The 15188-nt window shown below is 38.6% G+C and overlaps 1 protein-coding gene and 1 non-coding gene across 2 annotated transcripts; both read right to left on the reverse strand.

Moving 5' to 3' along the window:
• Positions 1–3243: 3243 nt before the first annotated feature.
• LOC141653252 (replication protein A 70 kDa DNA-binding subunit B) lies at positions 3244–6986 on the reverse strand. Its single transcript, XM_074460959.1, has 12 exons — positions 6923–6986; positions 6714–6883; positions 6251–6397; positions 5974–6162; positions 5225–5402; positions 4866–5136; positions 4677–4779; positions 4381–4584; positions 4162–4306; positions 3890–4050; positions 3679–3799; positions 3244–3585 (listed from the first exon to the last, which is right to left on the reverse strand). The coding sequence occupies exons 2-12, from the start codon at positions 6842–6844 to the stop codon at positions 3385–3387; spliced, it is 1851 nt and encodes a 616-aa protein (XP_074317060.1). The 5' UTR covers positions 6845–6883; positions 6923–6986; the 3' UTR covers positions 3244–3384.
• A 7282-nt stretch (positions 6987–14268) lies between these two features.
• Positions 14269–14375, reverse strand: LOC141654526 (small nucleolar RNA R71). The gene has a single exon (XR_012548084.1). It is a non-coding gene; the product is annotated as a small nucleolar RNA R71 (small nucleolar RNA).
• Positions 14376–15188: the final 813 nt, after the last annotated feature.

Here is a 15188-nt window from a genome sequence, read left to right on the forward strand (position 1 = left end):
AGAATGATGTTCATTGTTTAACAAATACATTTTCTCGTGTATCCTCTCAAAAATTGCTCACATGAAATTTATTTTTAAAATTATTGAATGCGTATTTAGTCTAAAACTTTATTTGTACAAGTCACATGTCATCAACTCCTTCCTAATAATTTAAGCATATCACTTAGGTATTTCGTTATACAAAACCATTTCAATAACATTTTTCCCAATACGTTGGAAATCAATTGAATTTACAAGGACGATGTTGCAAGACCGACGAGCCGACAAGAATTATAAATGTATTATTTGTTAAAAGTTTAACAAACTCCATTGCATTTAAGAAAATAAACTTGTAATTTTAGCATAATTAGTAAGATAAACATAAGTTGTATTTTAACATAGCGCTTTCTGCGCATTATTCATATCGTCTCTAATTGACTAAAGGCAATATGTAAAATTTAGTTATAAAATATCATTACCATTCATTCATTTATATATTTTACATATTTACTTTATTTTACATTTATTTTTTCATTAGAATACCTTAGGTAATAAGGAATAGAATTAGATGTTCAAGTGTCCAACATTTTGTTTCTTTGTCGGATAAAAATAGGACCAAGGTTCTCCGAACGCACCAAAACAACACTAAAAACAATTTATCAAGTACTAGAATGCCAAAAGCCGTCAATGTTGAGTGAACTGAATAACCACCATGACAAAGCCAAGCGCCCTCGAAATCCAGAGACAATCTAAACACCGTAAAAAGAAAAGCACTGAGAACAAAACAGAAAGGGACTAACGAGTAATTAACACAACAAGACAACATTCGGTAAAAGGACTAAGACAATGAGGACCGTAGCAAAATAATAGTAGTTTTCAAAGTTAATATTCCACTGTTTGAATGCAATTTTACGTTTCCCATAATTTGTGTTGACTTTGCTTATAGGCTTTGAGAATAAGTTGTTTAAAGTGCTCTAATGAAACACAAGGCAATACAATTTTCCATTTAATTTATATGCAATACCAGTTTTCAAAATCAGATAATGGACATTCGTATGTTCTTTAAAATGAGGGATTCATGGGTTTTGGTGCTATAATATATCTTACCTCATGAACTGTGACAGGACTCTCTTTATTGCCTTACTTAGGTATCCTACCAACATATCTCCAAAATAATAAGCAAGAAGACAAACAAGCCGAATAACGCATTCATGAACGATACCGCAAAAATAATAGAACAAAAACAATCAAACCCGTGATTCTCACGGGTCACAAAACTAGTTCTTATTTATAAAGGTTGTAAACAAAAGTAGGTGTTAGGCTAGGTTATAAGTTTCCTCGTTCTCTACAACTGCATATAAGAATTTATGGCAAATTATTGTAATTTATTTTTGTTATGCTAAAATCAATTGTCAAATTATTTCTTATAAATGGCTGGGTTGCAGAACTCTACAAAACAAATTCTCTTTATCCATTGTGACAATCCCAATAGTAGTACCAAAACGTATGAAGTATTATGTTTAAGAAAATCCATCTAGTGTAACTATCCAATATGCAAGTTATTTGCCTGTATATAAATAACAAATATTAAGTGACTAATACTTTCGTTGCTAAAATGTCGGGCCAACATATTTATATACTTGAACGTGGGCTTAATTTTATAAAATTATGTTGTAACAATGAATAACTTCCCGTAATTTTCCTTCGATAGAGGATGTAGACGTGTATAGATTTTGAAACAAAAATTGGGGAAAATTTCTGAGAAACATGACTATGTCCAAGAATTCATTATAATATTTGCTTGAAAAAAGATTACCGAAATATATGAATTGTGTTGTATTTGTTGAGGCAAGTGATTTGTCAAATAATTGTACAAAAATATACAAAGAGGTACAACAAAGTAGTCTCTCGGTAGTGACACTACTTGTGCACACTATGTCGGGGCATTCCAATCTCGTATTAGATCAAAGCAGCGTAGCACCTGAAACGAATACATAAAAAAATCAATGAGTATATATATTGAAATGAGAGAACCAACAAATATGAGCATAAAAATCAATCAAACTAATCATTTGTTATCATTCTCATGCAATAAGATAGCAAAATATGGAGAAAAGTAACATAAATAAATCAAAGTAAAAAAGAATCAGCTATTAGAAATAGACAATGTATAACTACTCTACAGTCTACACGTACATGATAGAAACGAATCTCATGGATTGCATATTACAATATATATACACAGCAACAGAAGTATTATAATGAACATCTAACACTTTCGGATAAAGTTAGTCTAGCTGTCAAACTCCAATACCAGTATATTAAAAACATTAACTTCAATATATTTCTCGATCTTCTAATAAGTAAACACAAGCTAAAGATATTTTTATTAAAAAATTAATTTAGATAGTTTTAAAAAGTTGGACTCTCTGTAATCGCTCGAAAAAAGTTTCCTTTATTCATATAGATAGATAGATAGATAGATATAGATTCTTTCATTAAAATTAATCTTTTCTTTAATTTATATAGTTTTCACTAAATACTAAATTATAATATTTTAATTAAAATATAAATAAAGGCAAACTATAAACTATTAAATCTTTAATTGATGTTATTATTTGAGAATTACTGGACTCATATTATGTATAAACAAAACTATAAATCGTTTTGATTACTTTCATGACAACAAAAAATTGAGATGATCTATAATTTAGAATCATTAGATTTGTGGTATAAAAAAATTTTTTTAAAAAAAAATACATTTCAACACATTACTCAATTCTCTTGAATTAATTTTCAATTTTAATTTTTCTTTTCTCAAAACAAAATACAATAACGAGAAAAATGAACAATTAATGAGATACCACTATTCTTTTAAGTTCACTTTTACTCGATTTTCTTAAATAATTTTACAGTTATGTTTTCTTTTCTTTATATCAAAATATAATGACATGAAATATGAAAAATTAATAAAGTGTTAATTTAGCATATGATTAAGTAATACAAAAATAAAAGCTTTATAAATACCACGCATTCATTGCACGGGATCTAAATTGGTTTTATATTATTTGTACCAAAGACCCCAACACTGCTAAACTTGGACAATGGACATGCAAAATCATGGCCATTTTTATGTTTTTCCTGAGCATTTTTTACCTATGGTAAGCATGAATAGGGAGATTTGTGATTTCTTCCTTGTAAGCAGACATTTTTTTTATGTTTTTCCTGAGCAAGTTGACAGTTAAATGAACGATTTCGGATCAAATAAGCCAAAGATAAATTAAGTTCTACTAGAATTGATTGCATATATTACAAGACAAAATGTCACTGTTTCATAGTTTCAGATAAACAAAAAGATCGAAAATCTAATAATTATAAGTAACTTCTGAAAGTTGAACTGGGATTCTACTGGGAAGCTTTAGCTTTAGAAATCTCCTCCAGAAGATATTTGGTTTCAGCTGCAACATCAACTGGAATGACTGCTCTTAATGTGATCCTTTGTCGCTTTTCGTTCATGTACTCGTTCTGCACTACGCTTACACGGAAATGGTAAGGCATCCATGTTGCTTCTTTCAGCTTTGTTTGGTAGGGACTTTCCTCTCCCTCCTGCAAAATATCGAGATACAGTATTGGTTAGACACAAATTTTGGTCGAAAAGTGATGATAAGTGTTTAGATGGAGGTAAGATCAGACACCAACCTCTGATTTCAACTTGTCAAGCTCATCAGCAGAGCAACCAATAATTCTCTCAGCCTGATCGTTGAATGTCGAAACCCAAGCTTCACCACTTGCATCCGAGATTTTAGCATTCATGATGTATCTGAATGATACAAAGATACAATCAGAATTTAGAATCTAGTCGAGATGAGAATATTTGCAGCTGCCCTAGTTATGTTCAGTTGCTTCTTACCTTAAGTTGCATTCCTCCTCATTCTTCTGACATCCTTCACACCAGTATCCAGATCCTATTGCTTCTGTTACCTTCTTATTGCATGTCTTACAAGCTCGATACCACATTGCTTGGTCGGGCTTAATCAGGCTTATATATGCCCTCAGGTTGAAGAACACAGGCTGCCAACAGAAGCATTGTATTAGCTCCACTGTTTCACAAAGAGAGACATTTTTTTCTTGAAAGTTTAGTCATCAGATATTCAGAACAGGTAAAACAAACTGCTGCAATACCTTTTCATCGCCTAAAGATGGGTTGCTTGTGATATGAGAAATGGTGACTCGGTCTGTGTACACAGACCTCCCACCTGCATTAGCAGAAGGGCTCAACCCAGCACCAGCAGAAGCCATCGGAGCATCTTTACCTTCAGAATCGTACCTGAAACATCAGAAAACATTAGAGAGATGCTTCACAAACATCTTGGAAGCAACTTAAAATAGTTCAGGACTTACCAAGACTTCAACTTTTTTGATTCAGGTAGATCAGGGTCGACTTTTATTATACTTTTGCTCACTGCCGATAAGGAAACACCTTGGAAGTCGCTAACTCTAACACCCTTAATGGCTACAACAGGGGACTTATCAGCCATGTCCAGCAATTCCTGTCCTAATGTTGTGGCATGGTCATTCCACAGAGAAACTACAACTGTTTTATTCCTGCAATCAGACATTACCAGATATATGACTTACATTGTTACATTTAGGAGAAACAACTTCACAATTAATGAGAGCCAATAATGAACACTTACGATTCATCAGCAATGGTTATATCACGCTTTGTTATCATATCATTGTTAATCTTTCTCTTAATACTCGTGGTTGGGGACACATTTTGAACAACTCCAATAACATCTGCAAGTAAGAAATATATTATTAGATTCACACACAGGTTGAAAACATCTAATAAGTATAGGAAATGGGAATTTCATGTTTCATACCCACAAGCTCCTTTCCATTTACATATGGACCCAACTGATCAATCGGGACAAAGTCAAACTTTGTTTCCGGAATGAATACACCTTCATCTTTGGCTTCCTCGACAAGAGAATACTCATTCAGGGTCATTTCATAATCATTAGGCACGGTCCTGTACTGCTTGTTAGCCACTTTCAGACTTCCCTTTGATATGTAATATGCCCTCCCCATTTGGAAAGTGTCATAGAACTTTCTCGCAGCTTCATTGAACATTGTTGCTTGTATTTGAGTACCCTACATGAATATGGAAATTAGAACCAAATAAAACTCAAATCAATGAAAGAAATACTAATGAAGCAGATTGATTTTTTATCTGGCTCACATCTTCATCAGTCAGCTCAACATTGAAGACATTTCCTTCGCCTCTTGCGTTTTTGTAGCTACGCAGGTTCCCCTTGTTGGTAACTCTGACCTTAATGGTCCAGTTACCTTGGTAAGGGTTCAAAGAAGCTAGAGGGTGAACTCTTCTTGTCATCGAAGTTCGTGCAGCAGGAGCCATACTGCAATACAAAGGATATAATAAGCTTCAAGACATATACAGAACGCTAACTTAACAATTCATATACCATTGACAATCAACATTACTATAAAAGACATAAGCCTCTCCTGCAGGAGGAGCTCATACTTCGACAAATTGCTGAAAAATATTTGAAACGGAATGGATTTGACCAAAACATAACTAAGAACAAAGACTTAATCCCAATTTGATACAAAGTCAGCTAACATGAATGATCCTTCAAAACCATTTCAAGCAGAAGATCTAAATTAATTAAACAACATTTTCAGATTGAAGCTTCATGTAATATAGACAAGTCACTGAAGTATGTAATCATACTTCCTACAAATAACCATATTATAAACAATAATTTCATATTGCCGAAAAAGTTTGAAACATAATGAATTTGAGCAAAACGTAACTAACAACAATGCCTTAGTCACAAAATGATTCAAAGTCGGCTAACATGAATGATCCTTCAAAACCATTACAAGCAGAAGATCTAAATTAAACAACATTTTAAGATCAAAGCTTCATTTAATATAGACAAGTCACTGAAAAAGAAATGAACATACTTTTGGCTTTGCTCATGCATAATCTGAGCAGCAGATTTCGCAACCGGGATCTGTTTAGGCTTCAAAAGAATACCACCATCTTCTTTCTTAACCTCCGTCTTCATCTCCACGTCCTCATTCTTCACCTCGGTCTTAATCTCCGCATCAAGCGCAGGAGATACAGACTCACAGTTTGTTACCATCAAATACCTGAGAGTTCAACTCAATTCAATTAGTTATCAAACAAATACTCCCTCAGTCAATTAATAGAGAAACCAAGAGATGATTAGTTAATTACTTTTCGGACTTGTTCGGGATATCGTTGAGCGTATAGTCAAGAACCCGAATCAGACCCAAGTTCTGAATTGCACCGGACGACACCATCTGCGAAAAACTCGATTGTAGGATTCCCTTGAGCTTTTCTTTCCCGTCACTTGCAGTAAACCTAAATCAATTACAAGATAAATAATTAATTAAATCATGTTTTTTTTATGTTTGCTTATCTAAAACCCTAAATCTTCATCACAATTTCCCAACATTTCGATGTTTCATATAATTATGACTCAGTAAAACCCTAAAGTTCTAAACTTTATGTCTTCAACAACATCTCTAAACCCTTTAACATTTCAATAAAGAATAATCAAAACCCTAACATTTAAACTATAGATTCATCAATCAAATCCTAATCCCAGATCTACACAAATAATAACACAAATAATAAAACAAAAACAAAAGTGAGATTAAATATAAGAATGGCATACATGAAGCGATTGCCAACAGCCTTCAAATCAAGAACTTGAATGACCAAATCAGGGACGTCGGCGGAGGAATCAGGAGATGGGTTAGCTTTGATCTTTGAAATGGCGTCGTGGGTTACTGTCTTCACCTCCATTTTTAGAATCTAAGATCGAGAAAAAGGGGGGAAATTGAGTAACTGAGTAAGTAAACTAAATTAGTGAACTGGGTAATTAGGGTTTGAGTGTTTGAGAGCGGGGAGTGTGAAGGAAGAATGAAGAGAGAGGAATGATTGTGGGGGGAATTTATGGGGTTTTTTAATTACATTTTAGGGCGCCATTTTTGAATTGATTTGAGTTTTTGAAGATTTTGAAGAAATTGGCGCCATTTTTAGGGGTACAGTTTGTAGGTTACGCGGTAATTTTGGTGGACTTTTCCATTTTCTGGCGCCTCTTTGTTTTCGGGGGGTTTATTTAACTTACGGGCCTGTGGGCTAGGCCTTGATTATGGGAGCTTTTGAAATCGGTTTGATCAAATTTCATCTAAATTTCAAGAAATCAAATTTAAATTGATCCCGGGCTTAATAAGGCTAAAGTTTGTTTAAGGTCGTTTTATTTTTATATTATAATTTGAATATTTTTATTATCCATGCTCTTTTTTTTTTTTTTGAAAGGAAAACATGGGTATTTATATTAAATCAATTTTCGCAAGTGATAAGACACCTTGCGGAAAATCTGTTACAAAGACGGTGGCCTCCCCGACACGCTCACATATTCGTGCGACACAATGAGCCACAGTGTTTCCCTCAAGTTTTACATGATCACATCTACCCGACACAAAAGAATTAAGGAGAATACATAGATCCTCAACACATAGTCCAAACGGATTTCTTGTTATGGTCTTGTCCCGAACAGCTCTTACCAAGTTTAAGGCATCACATTCCAGCACAACATTCGACAGTCCCTTCTCCTTCGCCATGTCAAGCCCGAACAAAGCAGCCTGAGCTTCCGCCACCTCCACACTCCAGTCTGCCCCAACACGCCTACATCCCAACCAGAGAATACGCCCATCCTTATCCCTCGCTATCGCCCCCAACCCAACACTTCCATCTCCAGCCATGTACGCATCCGTATTTATTTTAATAGTGTCAGTGCGCGGTGGTGACCAGGCACTCCCTCCTACTCCATTTGACATACACGGCCTGGCAAGAACACGAGCTGTATAGGCATGGTTATCATTCACCATCTTGACAAAACCCGAACAGACGATAGTCTCATTTGGTGGATTATCCTCAAACAGCCGTTGGTTTCGTATGGTCCAAATCGCCCACACTATAGCAAGAAACCTTCCCCTCTCCTCATCTCCAAGTCTATTGATGATCCATGAAATTCGCTCCTCACACGACTCATGCGGTGCAGCTGCTATTATCTCCCCAAAACCGCTCACGTCCCAGTGGCTTTTCGTCCAAACACACCTAAACAGAGCATGGTCACTACTTTCCTCCTCTGAACAGAAATTACAGAGAGGACTTGGGCAGCAATGTCGATTAAACGGACTCTTTCGCACCGGTGGTATCTTTGCACAAATTTTCCAAATGAAGTGGGTCAGTTTAGGAGGTATATTAAGCTTCCATATTTGCTTCCACGAGCATAACGAACCCTCATTCTCCCGTGTAGTTATGGCCTTCCTCCTTCCTATCCAATACCCAGACTTAACCGTATATCTCCCATCCTTCGTCGGCCACCAAAACACTTCATCACTGGCCATTCGTTTACTCAATGGTAGTTGGAGCACAAGTCTCACATCATCCTCCGTCATGACCTCTCGAAGTAACTCAACGTTCCACTGCCCCCTCTCGACATCAATGAACTCAGCCACTCGCATATTTGGATCCGCTTCAATGTTTGGTGTAGGAATCCTCCCCGCGGTCTCACCTGGAAACCATGCTTCATCCCACACTCCTATGTTCTGCCCATTCCCAACTCTCCATTTTAGTCCTTTAAGCAGCAGTGACTTTGAACCCCAAAGGCTCCGCCATGAGAAGCTCGGATCATACCCTTTTCGCGCATCTAGGACAGAGTCGTGCTTGAAATAACGTGCCTTCAAAACACGACCTGCCAGCGAGTTCGGGTTTAGGAGCAGTCTCCATACTTGCTTTGCTAACAAGGCTTGATTAAAAACTTTCAAATCTCTAAAGCCCATGCCCCCTCTGCCTTTGGTTCACACAGCCGGTCCCAGCACATCCAATGCAACTTCTGTTTAGCTTCCGTCGAACCCCACCAAAAACAAGCCATCACTGCTTGAATCTCATCAAGAACTCCATCCGGAATGGCAAAGAGACTCATCATATAAGTCGGAATTGCTTGGGCCACCGCCTTTATTAGCACTTCTCTTCCCCGGTTTTGATAGTAATTTTTCTTTCCACCCATTCATTTTCTTCCAAATTTTCTCCTTTAAACAAGTAAAAATTACTTTCTTCGACCTTCCAATTATTGTCGGCAGACCCAAATATTTCTCGTGCTTTTCAACTTCACGGACACCCAACATAGCCTTGATTGTGCTCCTCATCTGACCTCCCACTTTTTTGCTAAAAACAATTTCCGATTTGTCAAAATTAATCTTCTGTCCCGATGCTCTTTCATAATTGCTAATAATGTTAGCTATAATCGAGCATTCCTCCGTATTTGCTTTGGCAAACAAGATATTGTCATCAGCAAAAAACAAGTGAGACACCCTCGGTGCACCCCGACACACTCTCATTCCATGGATTGCACCCCTCTCAGTAGCTTATCTAAGCATATGCAAGAACGTGTCCGCACACAATAGAAAAAGGTATGGTGAAATGGGATCGCCTTATCGTAGCCCTCTAGTCGGTTGGACACACCCAGCAGCTCGGCCATTAAGCAAGAAAGATTGTGACACGGTCGATAGACACCTCCATATCCGGCCACACCAAGCATCCGAGAAGCCCATTTTTCGCATCACCTCCCCCAAGAAAGGCCACTCCACCCTATCATATGCTTTTCTCATGTCCAATTTTAGCGCCACATTACCCTTCCGCCCTTCCCCACCTCTCTTCATGGTATGAAAGATTTCAAAGGCCACAAGAGCATTATCCGTAATGAGTCTCTCGGGAGTAAAAGCACTTTGATTCTCCGTGATGATCCCATCTAAGAACCCCTTAAGTCTATTAGCAAGAGTTTTAGATATGATTTTATAAAGCACATTACAAAGACTTATGGGTCGAAACTCCGTCACCTTCTTCGGATTATTACATTTCGGGATAAGCACCACCGGTGTTTGATTTAAGGCCGTCATATCACCTCCCTCATCCCACCATTCCCTAACAAACTTACAGACATCATTGCCCACCACCCCCTAATATTTTTGGTAAAAAAGCGCGTGCATACCATCCGGTCCCGGGGCTTTATGTGGATGCATATTAAAGAGGGCGCAACGGACTTTCTCATCACTCACAGGCGCATCAAGCATCGAATTCATCTCGGCATTAATTACCTTTTTCACGCAATTCAGCACTTGTGTATCGGCTACTGGGCTGCACGACGAGAACATCTGGCCAAAATACGCCCCAAAGATACTAGCCACTTTATCTTCCTCCGTATGCCAAACTCCATCATTGTCCTCCATGCCATTTATTTTATTCCGCTTCCTCCTTTATTGAGCCTTATAATGGAAATATTTAGTATTTTTGTCGCCGTCCCTTAGCTCACACTTCCGCGCTCGAATATACCAGTAAGTCTCCTCATGCTGTCGAAGCCGCTCTAACTCCTCCACCAACTGTTGACACCGTCCTAGCATATCAGCTGATGGAGAACACTTCTGCTATCTCTCCAATTCTGCTTCCTTTGACCGAATTTCCCTCTTCAACCATCCAAATTTGTTTCTCGCCCAGGTCTGAAGTTTTGTTGAGCTCCACTGCACTTTGTCAAGAACATCACCATCAACCCCATGATTCCATGCCTCATGTACAACCATATCACATTCCGGGTCCGACATCCAAAACGGTTCAAACTTGAAGCCTGTCCTACCCCTAGTTTGTAAACCCGAATCCCTCTCATGAATAAGAGTAGCACAGTGATCCGACGAATATAACGGGAAGTGTCTCACAACCGCACTAGGGAACCGCTCACACCAGTCCATTGTTGCCACAGCTCGGTCTAACCGCTCTCTAATTACCGTTCCATCACCTTTCCCTCTCTGCCAAGCGAAAATATTCCCATAGTAACCCAAATCACCAAGAGCACACTTGTCCAAAGCTAAACGAAAAGCATCCATCTGTCTCTCACTCCGGGTTGCCCCTCCCTCCTTTTCACTGTCACATAGGATCTCATTAAAATCTCCAAAGAGCATCATAGGGTCCTCATTGTTTCGACACAAAGCTTTCAACATGCTCCACGTTTTGTGTTTATTAGACAACTCCGACCACCCATAAATACCCACAGCTTTCCAGAGCGTATTTCCATCATCCCCAACAATCTTCACAGCAATATGGTTCTTATCATACAACAGGAGCTGCACAATCAACATCTTTCCACCATAGCCCTAGACCCCCGGAACGACCATTACTACTCAGACAAATACCCAACAAAAACCCGCATTTATTCCTTATCTTTTCTATTCTACTCGTATTAATCATTATCTCCATAACAAAGACAATGTTTAGGCACTCCCACCAACACCAGTCGCGGAGGGTATTAACCGTTAAGAGATTGCCCAACCCTTGACAGTTCCAGCTTAAGATTTTCATTGCTGTTCGCGGGGCTGAACTCCGTCAGCCTCCACTACTCTATGCGATAAAATAAACCTATCCTCCATCACACGCACCTTCCTCACTCCATGCTCGTCTTCCCTACTCAACTCATTGTCTCCATCAGCACGATCCTTCCTTTTTCCAGACCACCGACTATCCCCACCTACTGCCTCCCCGTTATCACCTCCCACTCCTCCATCTGAACAACCCTTGCTCCTCTTAACCTTAATAAATTTTCGGCCCTTACCCTCGTTGCTCATCTGTTGCACCCTTCCCATCTCCCGTGTTTCCCCTCCCACATCAACAGCCACTAACTGTGACTCCTGTTCCCCCAGGCCACTACAGCCTCCTCCTCCTCCCTTTTCCCTTTCCCCTTATCAACCAGTTGTACCCCACGCAGCATCTCAACCATGCGGTTCAGCTCTCTCTCTTCCACATCCCTCGCCGACTCTCCCTCAAAGGATAAATTTCTAGCACATGAGGCCCCCCTTCTCTCCCTATCCTCCCCGTTTCGAGCCACCTTCCATGGCGACGCCTGATATGTTCATTTTATATATATTTTTACCCCTCATTTTAGCTCGGATTCTATTGATTATCATACTTTAATTAGTATATTTTTGAGCTAATTTTGTGTTCTAGGTGTATCGTTGTGTTTGTTACGGTTTTGTAGGAATCTAAGCATTTAGAGGCTTTTTCCTATGATTTTGTACACCAAGTTCATTAAGCTAAACAAGGCCAAATATTGGACTAAGTGTGTGAAGATTTCTTGGGTTTTGCATGAAGATTAGTGGATTGAAGTAAAGAATTACAAATGAAGTCAAATGCAAAATCAAGCCCAAAATGAAGGTACATATCAAGGTGCAAGCATTGGATGCCAAGAGAGCTTAGGATGCTAGGAATTTAGAGCATTAACCGGGTGATTAATCGCACAATTAATCACCAACATTGGATGCCCTTTGCAATTAAGAGGAGAATTAAGAGAATTAACCGAGGAACACACAACCCCGATCGGGGTTGGTGGCCCCGATCGGGGTTGCATTCTCGTTGGTTCTTACGTTTTTCTCCTCCTCTCTTATAAATAGGAGAGGTATTCCTAGGTTTTAGGCATCCCATTTTTACGTCCAAGTTTACTACAATAAGCCTTAAGCATTATAAGTTTTCTCTCATTAGTTTTCATTTCAAGTTTAAGTTGTTTAAGCATTCCTTAGTTAATCTTTCAACAATTTGTATTTCAAGAGATTCTCAAGCATTTGTTATTCAATCCTTTGGTTTTTAGTTATTTGTTCTTCCATACAAGTCTTCCTTTATAAGGTATTTCTTATTACAAATTTACAATTTACATCATTGCTTTAGTTATCACATAGTTATTATAATCAAGTATTTCATATTTACTTAGCTTTGTTCTTTTCATATGTTATATCACCTAATTAGTATAATTCATATAACCATGTTCAACATTCCTTACAATTTAGTTTACATTTTACATCTTAGTATGAGTAGCTAAATTCTCTAGTCTAAAGGTTAGGGGAGCCATGCAAAATCAAACATATAATATGATTAAATAAAGTTCCTAATAATATTGATCAATTGTTTCCATCACATGCTTGTTTTGTTACGCTTAATCTTTGATTATCGGCCGTAGTCGTAGATTATATTTGTTCATTCGTTCTAAAGTCGAGAGGCACGGAATTGAATTAGACTAAGCATGTGTGGTAGGACGACCTAGTCATGGACGAGAGTTTCTCTAGGACCCGGTCTATGGTTGACACTAATGCCGTAAGGTGGGTGTCTTTAAGCCTAAGCAATTGACAAGATTATTACTATCAAGTTTATCATGTTATTATGTTTACCTTTGCATGAGTGACCCGACCCCTTTAGACTATCTTTTATAATATTATTTACATTGCATTTTTATCAATCGTCAACCAAACAAATCAAACCCAAATCGTAATCGACCTTGATAAAAATCTACCCATAGCAATTCACGACGTAATTCCCGTTTCCTTGTGTTCGACCCCTATTACTACATTAAATTGTGTCTAGGGAAATTATCTTTGCATAGGTACGCGATAAAACCTATCAAATTTTGGCGCCGTTGCCGGGGAAACGGTTTTATTGCTTTTTGAATTGTCGGTTTTTATCTTGTTTTCCTTTGTCTTGGGGAACACTTGTTCCTTGAGACCGTTACTTATCACTTCTCTAGAAATTGTTGTCTTATGCCCAGGTCCTCTCGAAGTGGAGAATTGCTTTCACCGGATTCCGATCCCGAGAAAACCTTTAGGAGAAGACGACGGTTTTGGAAGGAAGTGAAAGAAGCCATTTCTCCCATACAAGTTGAAAGTGCTAGAAAGTCTTACTTAGACGATCTAGAGGTTCTTGAAGAGGAGGAGGTTTCTTGTTCATCAACTCCACCACCATCACCATCTACTACCAAAAAGATGGTGAGACTTTCCGATCACTCAAAGCCCACCGCGGCCATGCTTCCGGCCGGAATCACAACCACTCAAATCACCGCGCCGGACTTCGAGATCAAACCGGCTTTTATTAGCCTTGTGGAGAGGAAGCAATTTGGGGGAAGTCCTTTGGAGGATCCCAATTTGCATGTGCAAAACTTTTGTGACTATTGCTCCATGATCCGTCAAACGGGCGTCACCCAAGCCCAAATAAGGGAAATACTTTTCCCTTTCTCTTTGAAGGACAAGGCCAAGTTTTGGATCAATAGCCTTGACCGCACCACCTTAGGAATCACCAATTGGGAGACATTGGCTCTTACTTTTTACCAAAAGTTTTTTCCACCGGAGAAAACTCAAACTTTGAGGAGCCAAATCACCGGATTCCGTCAACAAGCTCTTGAGAGCTTATATGAGGCTTGGGAGAGGTACAAAGAGCTTCAAAGGAAATTCCCACATCATGGGCTAGATGATTGGTTTCTAGCAATAACATTCTACAATGGATATTGTGCCGAGTCCCGAAGGATTATTGATTCCGCCAACAATGGGCGGTTTGATCAATTTGACACCGATCTTGCTCATTCCACGATCGAATCTATGGCGATCCATGATGCCCAATATGTCAATTCCCGAGTTGTGCCATCTAAAGGTAAAGAAGAATCCTCTAACAACTCCGTTTTGCTAGCTCAAATTGCTTTGCTCCAACAACAATTGGCGGAGAGGGATGCTAGAGATTCCATTCAACAAGTCAATGCCATGTCTTCAACGAGCCAAATCGTTGTCTGTGAAGGTTGCGGAGGTGCGGGCCACTATGCCGCTCATTGCCAAGCTCCCATTGAAGAGGTAAATGCTTTTCTAGCTTTAAGACAAAATGCTTATCCACCGGGTACATTCTCAAACACGTACAATCCAAACTCAAAATTTCACCCGAATATGTCTTATAGAAGCAACAATGTGCTAAATCCTCAACCACAACCCCTACCACAACAAAATGCTTATGTCCCTCAACAACAAAATTATATCCCTCCACCGGGGTATCAAAATCAACAAAGGCCCCCACAAAACAATTTCCAACAAACTCAACCACCACAACAAAATGCCCAACAAAATAACCAAGAGGGAGGTAAGCTTGAGGGCTTGATAATCCGTATGCAAAAGGAATTGTTGACTCAAATCCAAAAGAATGAGCAAGCACAAAATGCCGCAATCAAAATGTTGGAGCAACAAATGGCTCAATTGGCCTCATCTAGCTCTTCAAGGAAATCGGGTCAACTACCCCC

This window comes from Silene latifolia, chromosome 4, assembly GCF_048544455.1.
Source record: "Silene latifolia isolate original U9 population chromosome 4, ASM4854445v1, whole genome shotgun sequence".
Classification (NCBI taxonomy): Eukaryota; Viridiplantae; Streptophyta; class Magnoliopsida; order Caryophyllales; family Caryophyllaceae; genus Silene; species Silene latifolia.

Coding starts and splice junctions, on each gene's coding strand:
- LOC141653252 (XM_074460959.1), bottom strand. CDS start 6,844: ATGGAGGTGAAGACAGTAACCCACGACGCCATTTCAAAGATCAAAGCT. Junction 6,163..6,250: donor ATCCCGAACAAGTCCGAAAA/GTAATTAACTAA, acceptor TTGAACTCTCAG/GTATTTGATGGTAACAAACT. Junction 4,051..4,161: donor CATCTTTAGGCGATGAAAAG/GTATTGCAGCAG, acceptor TTCTGTTGGCAG/CCTGTGTTCTTCAACCTGAG.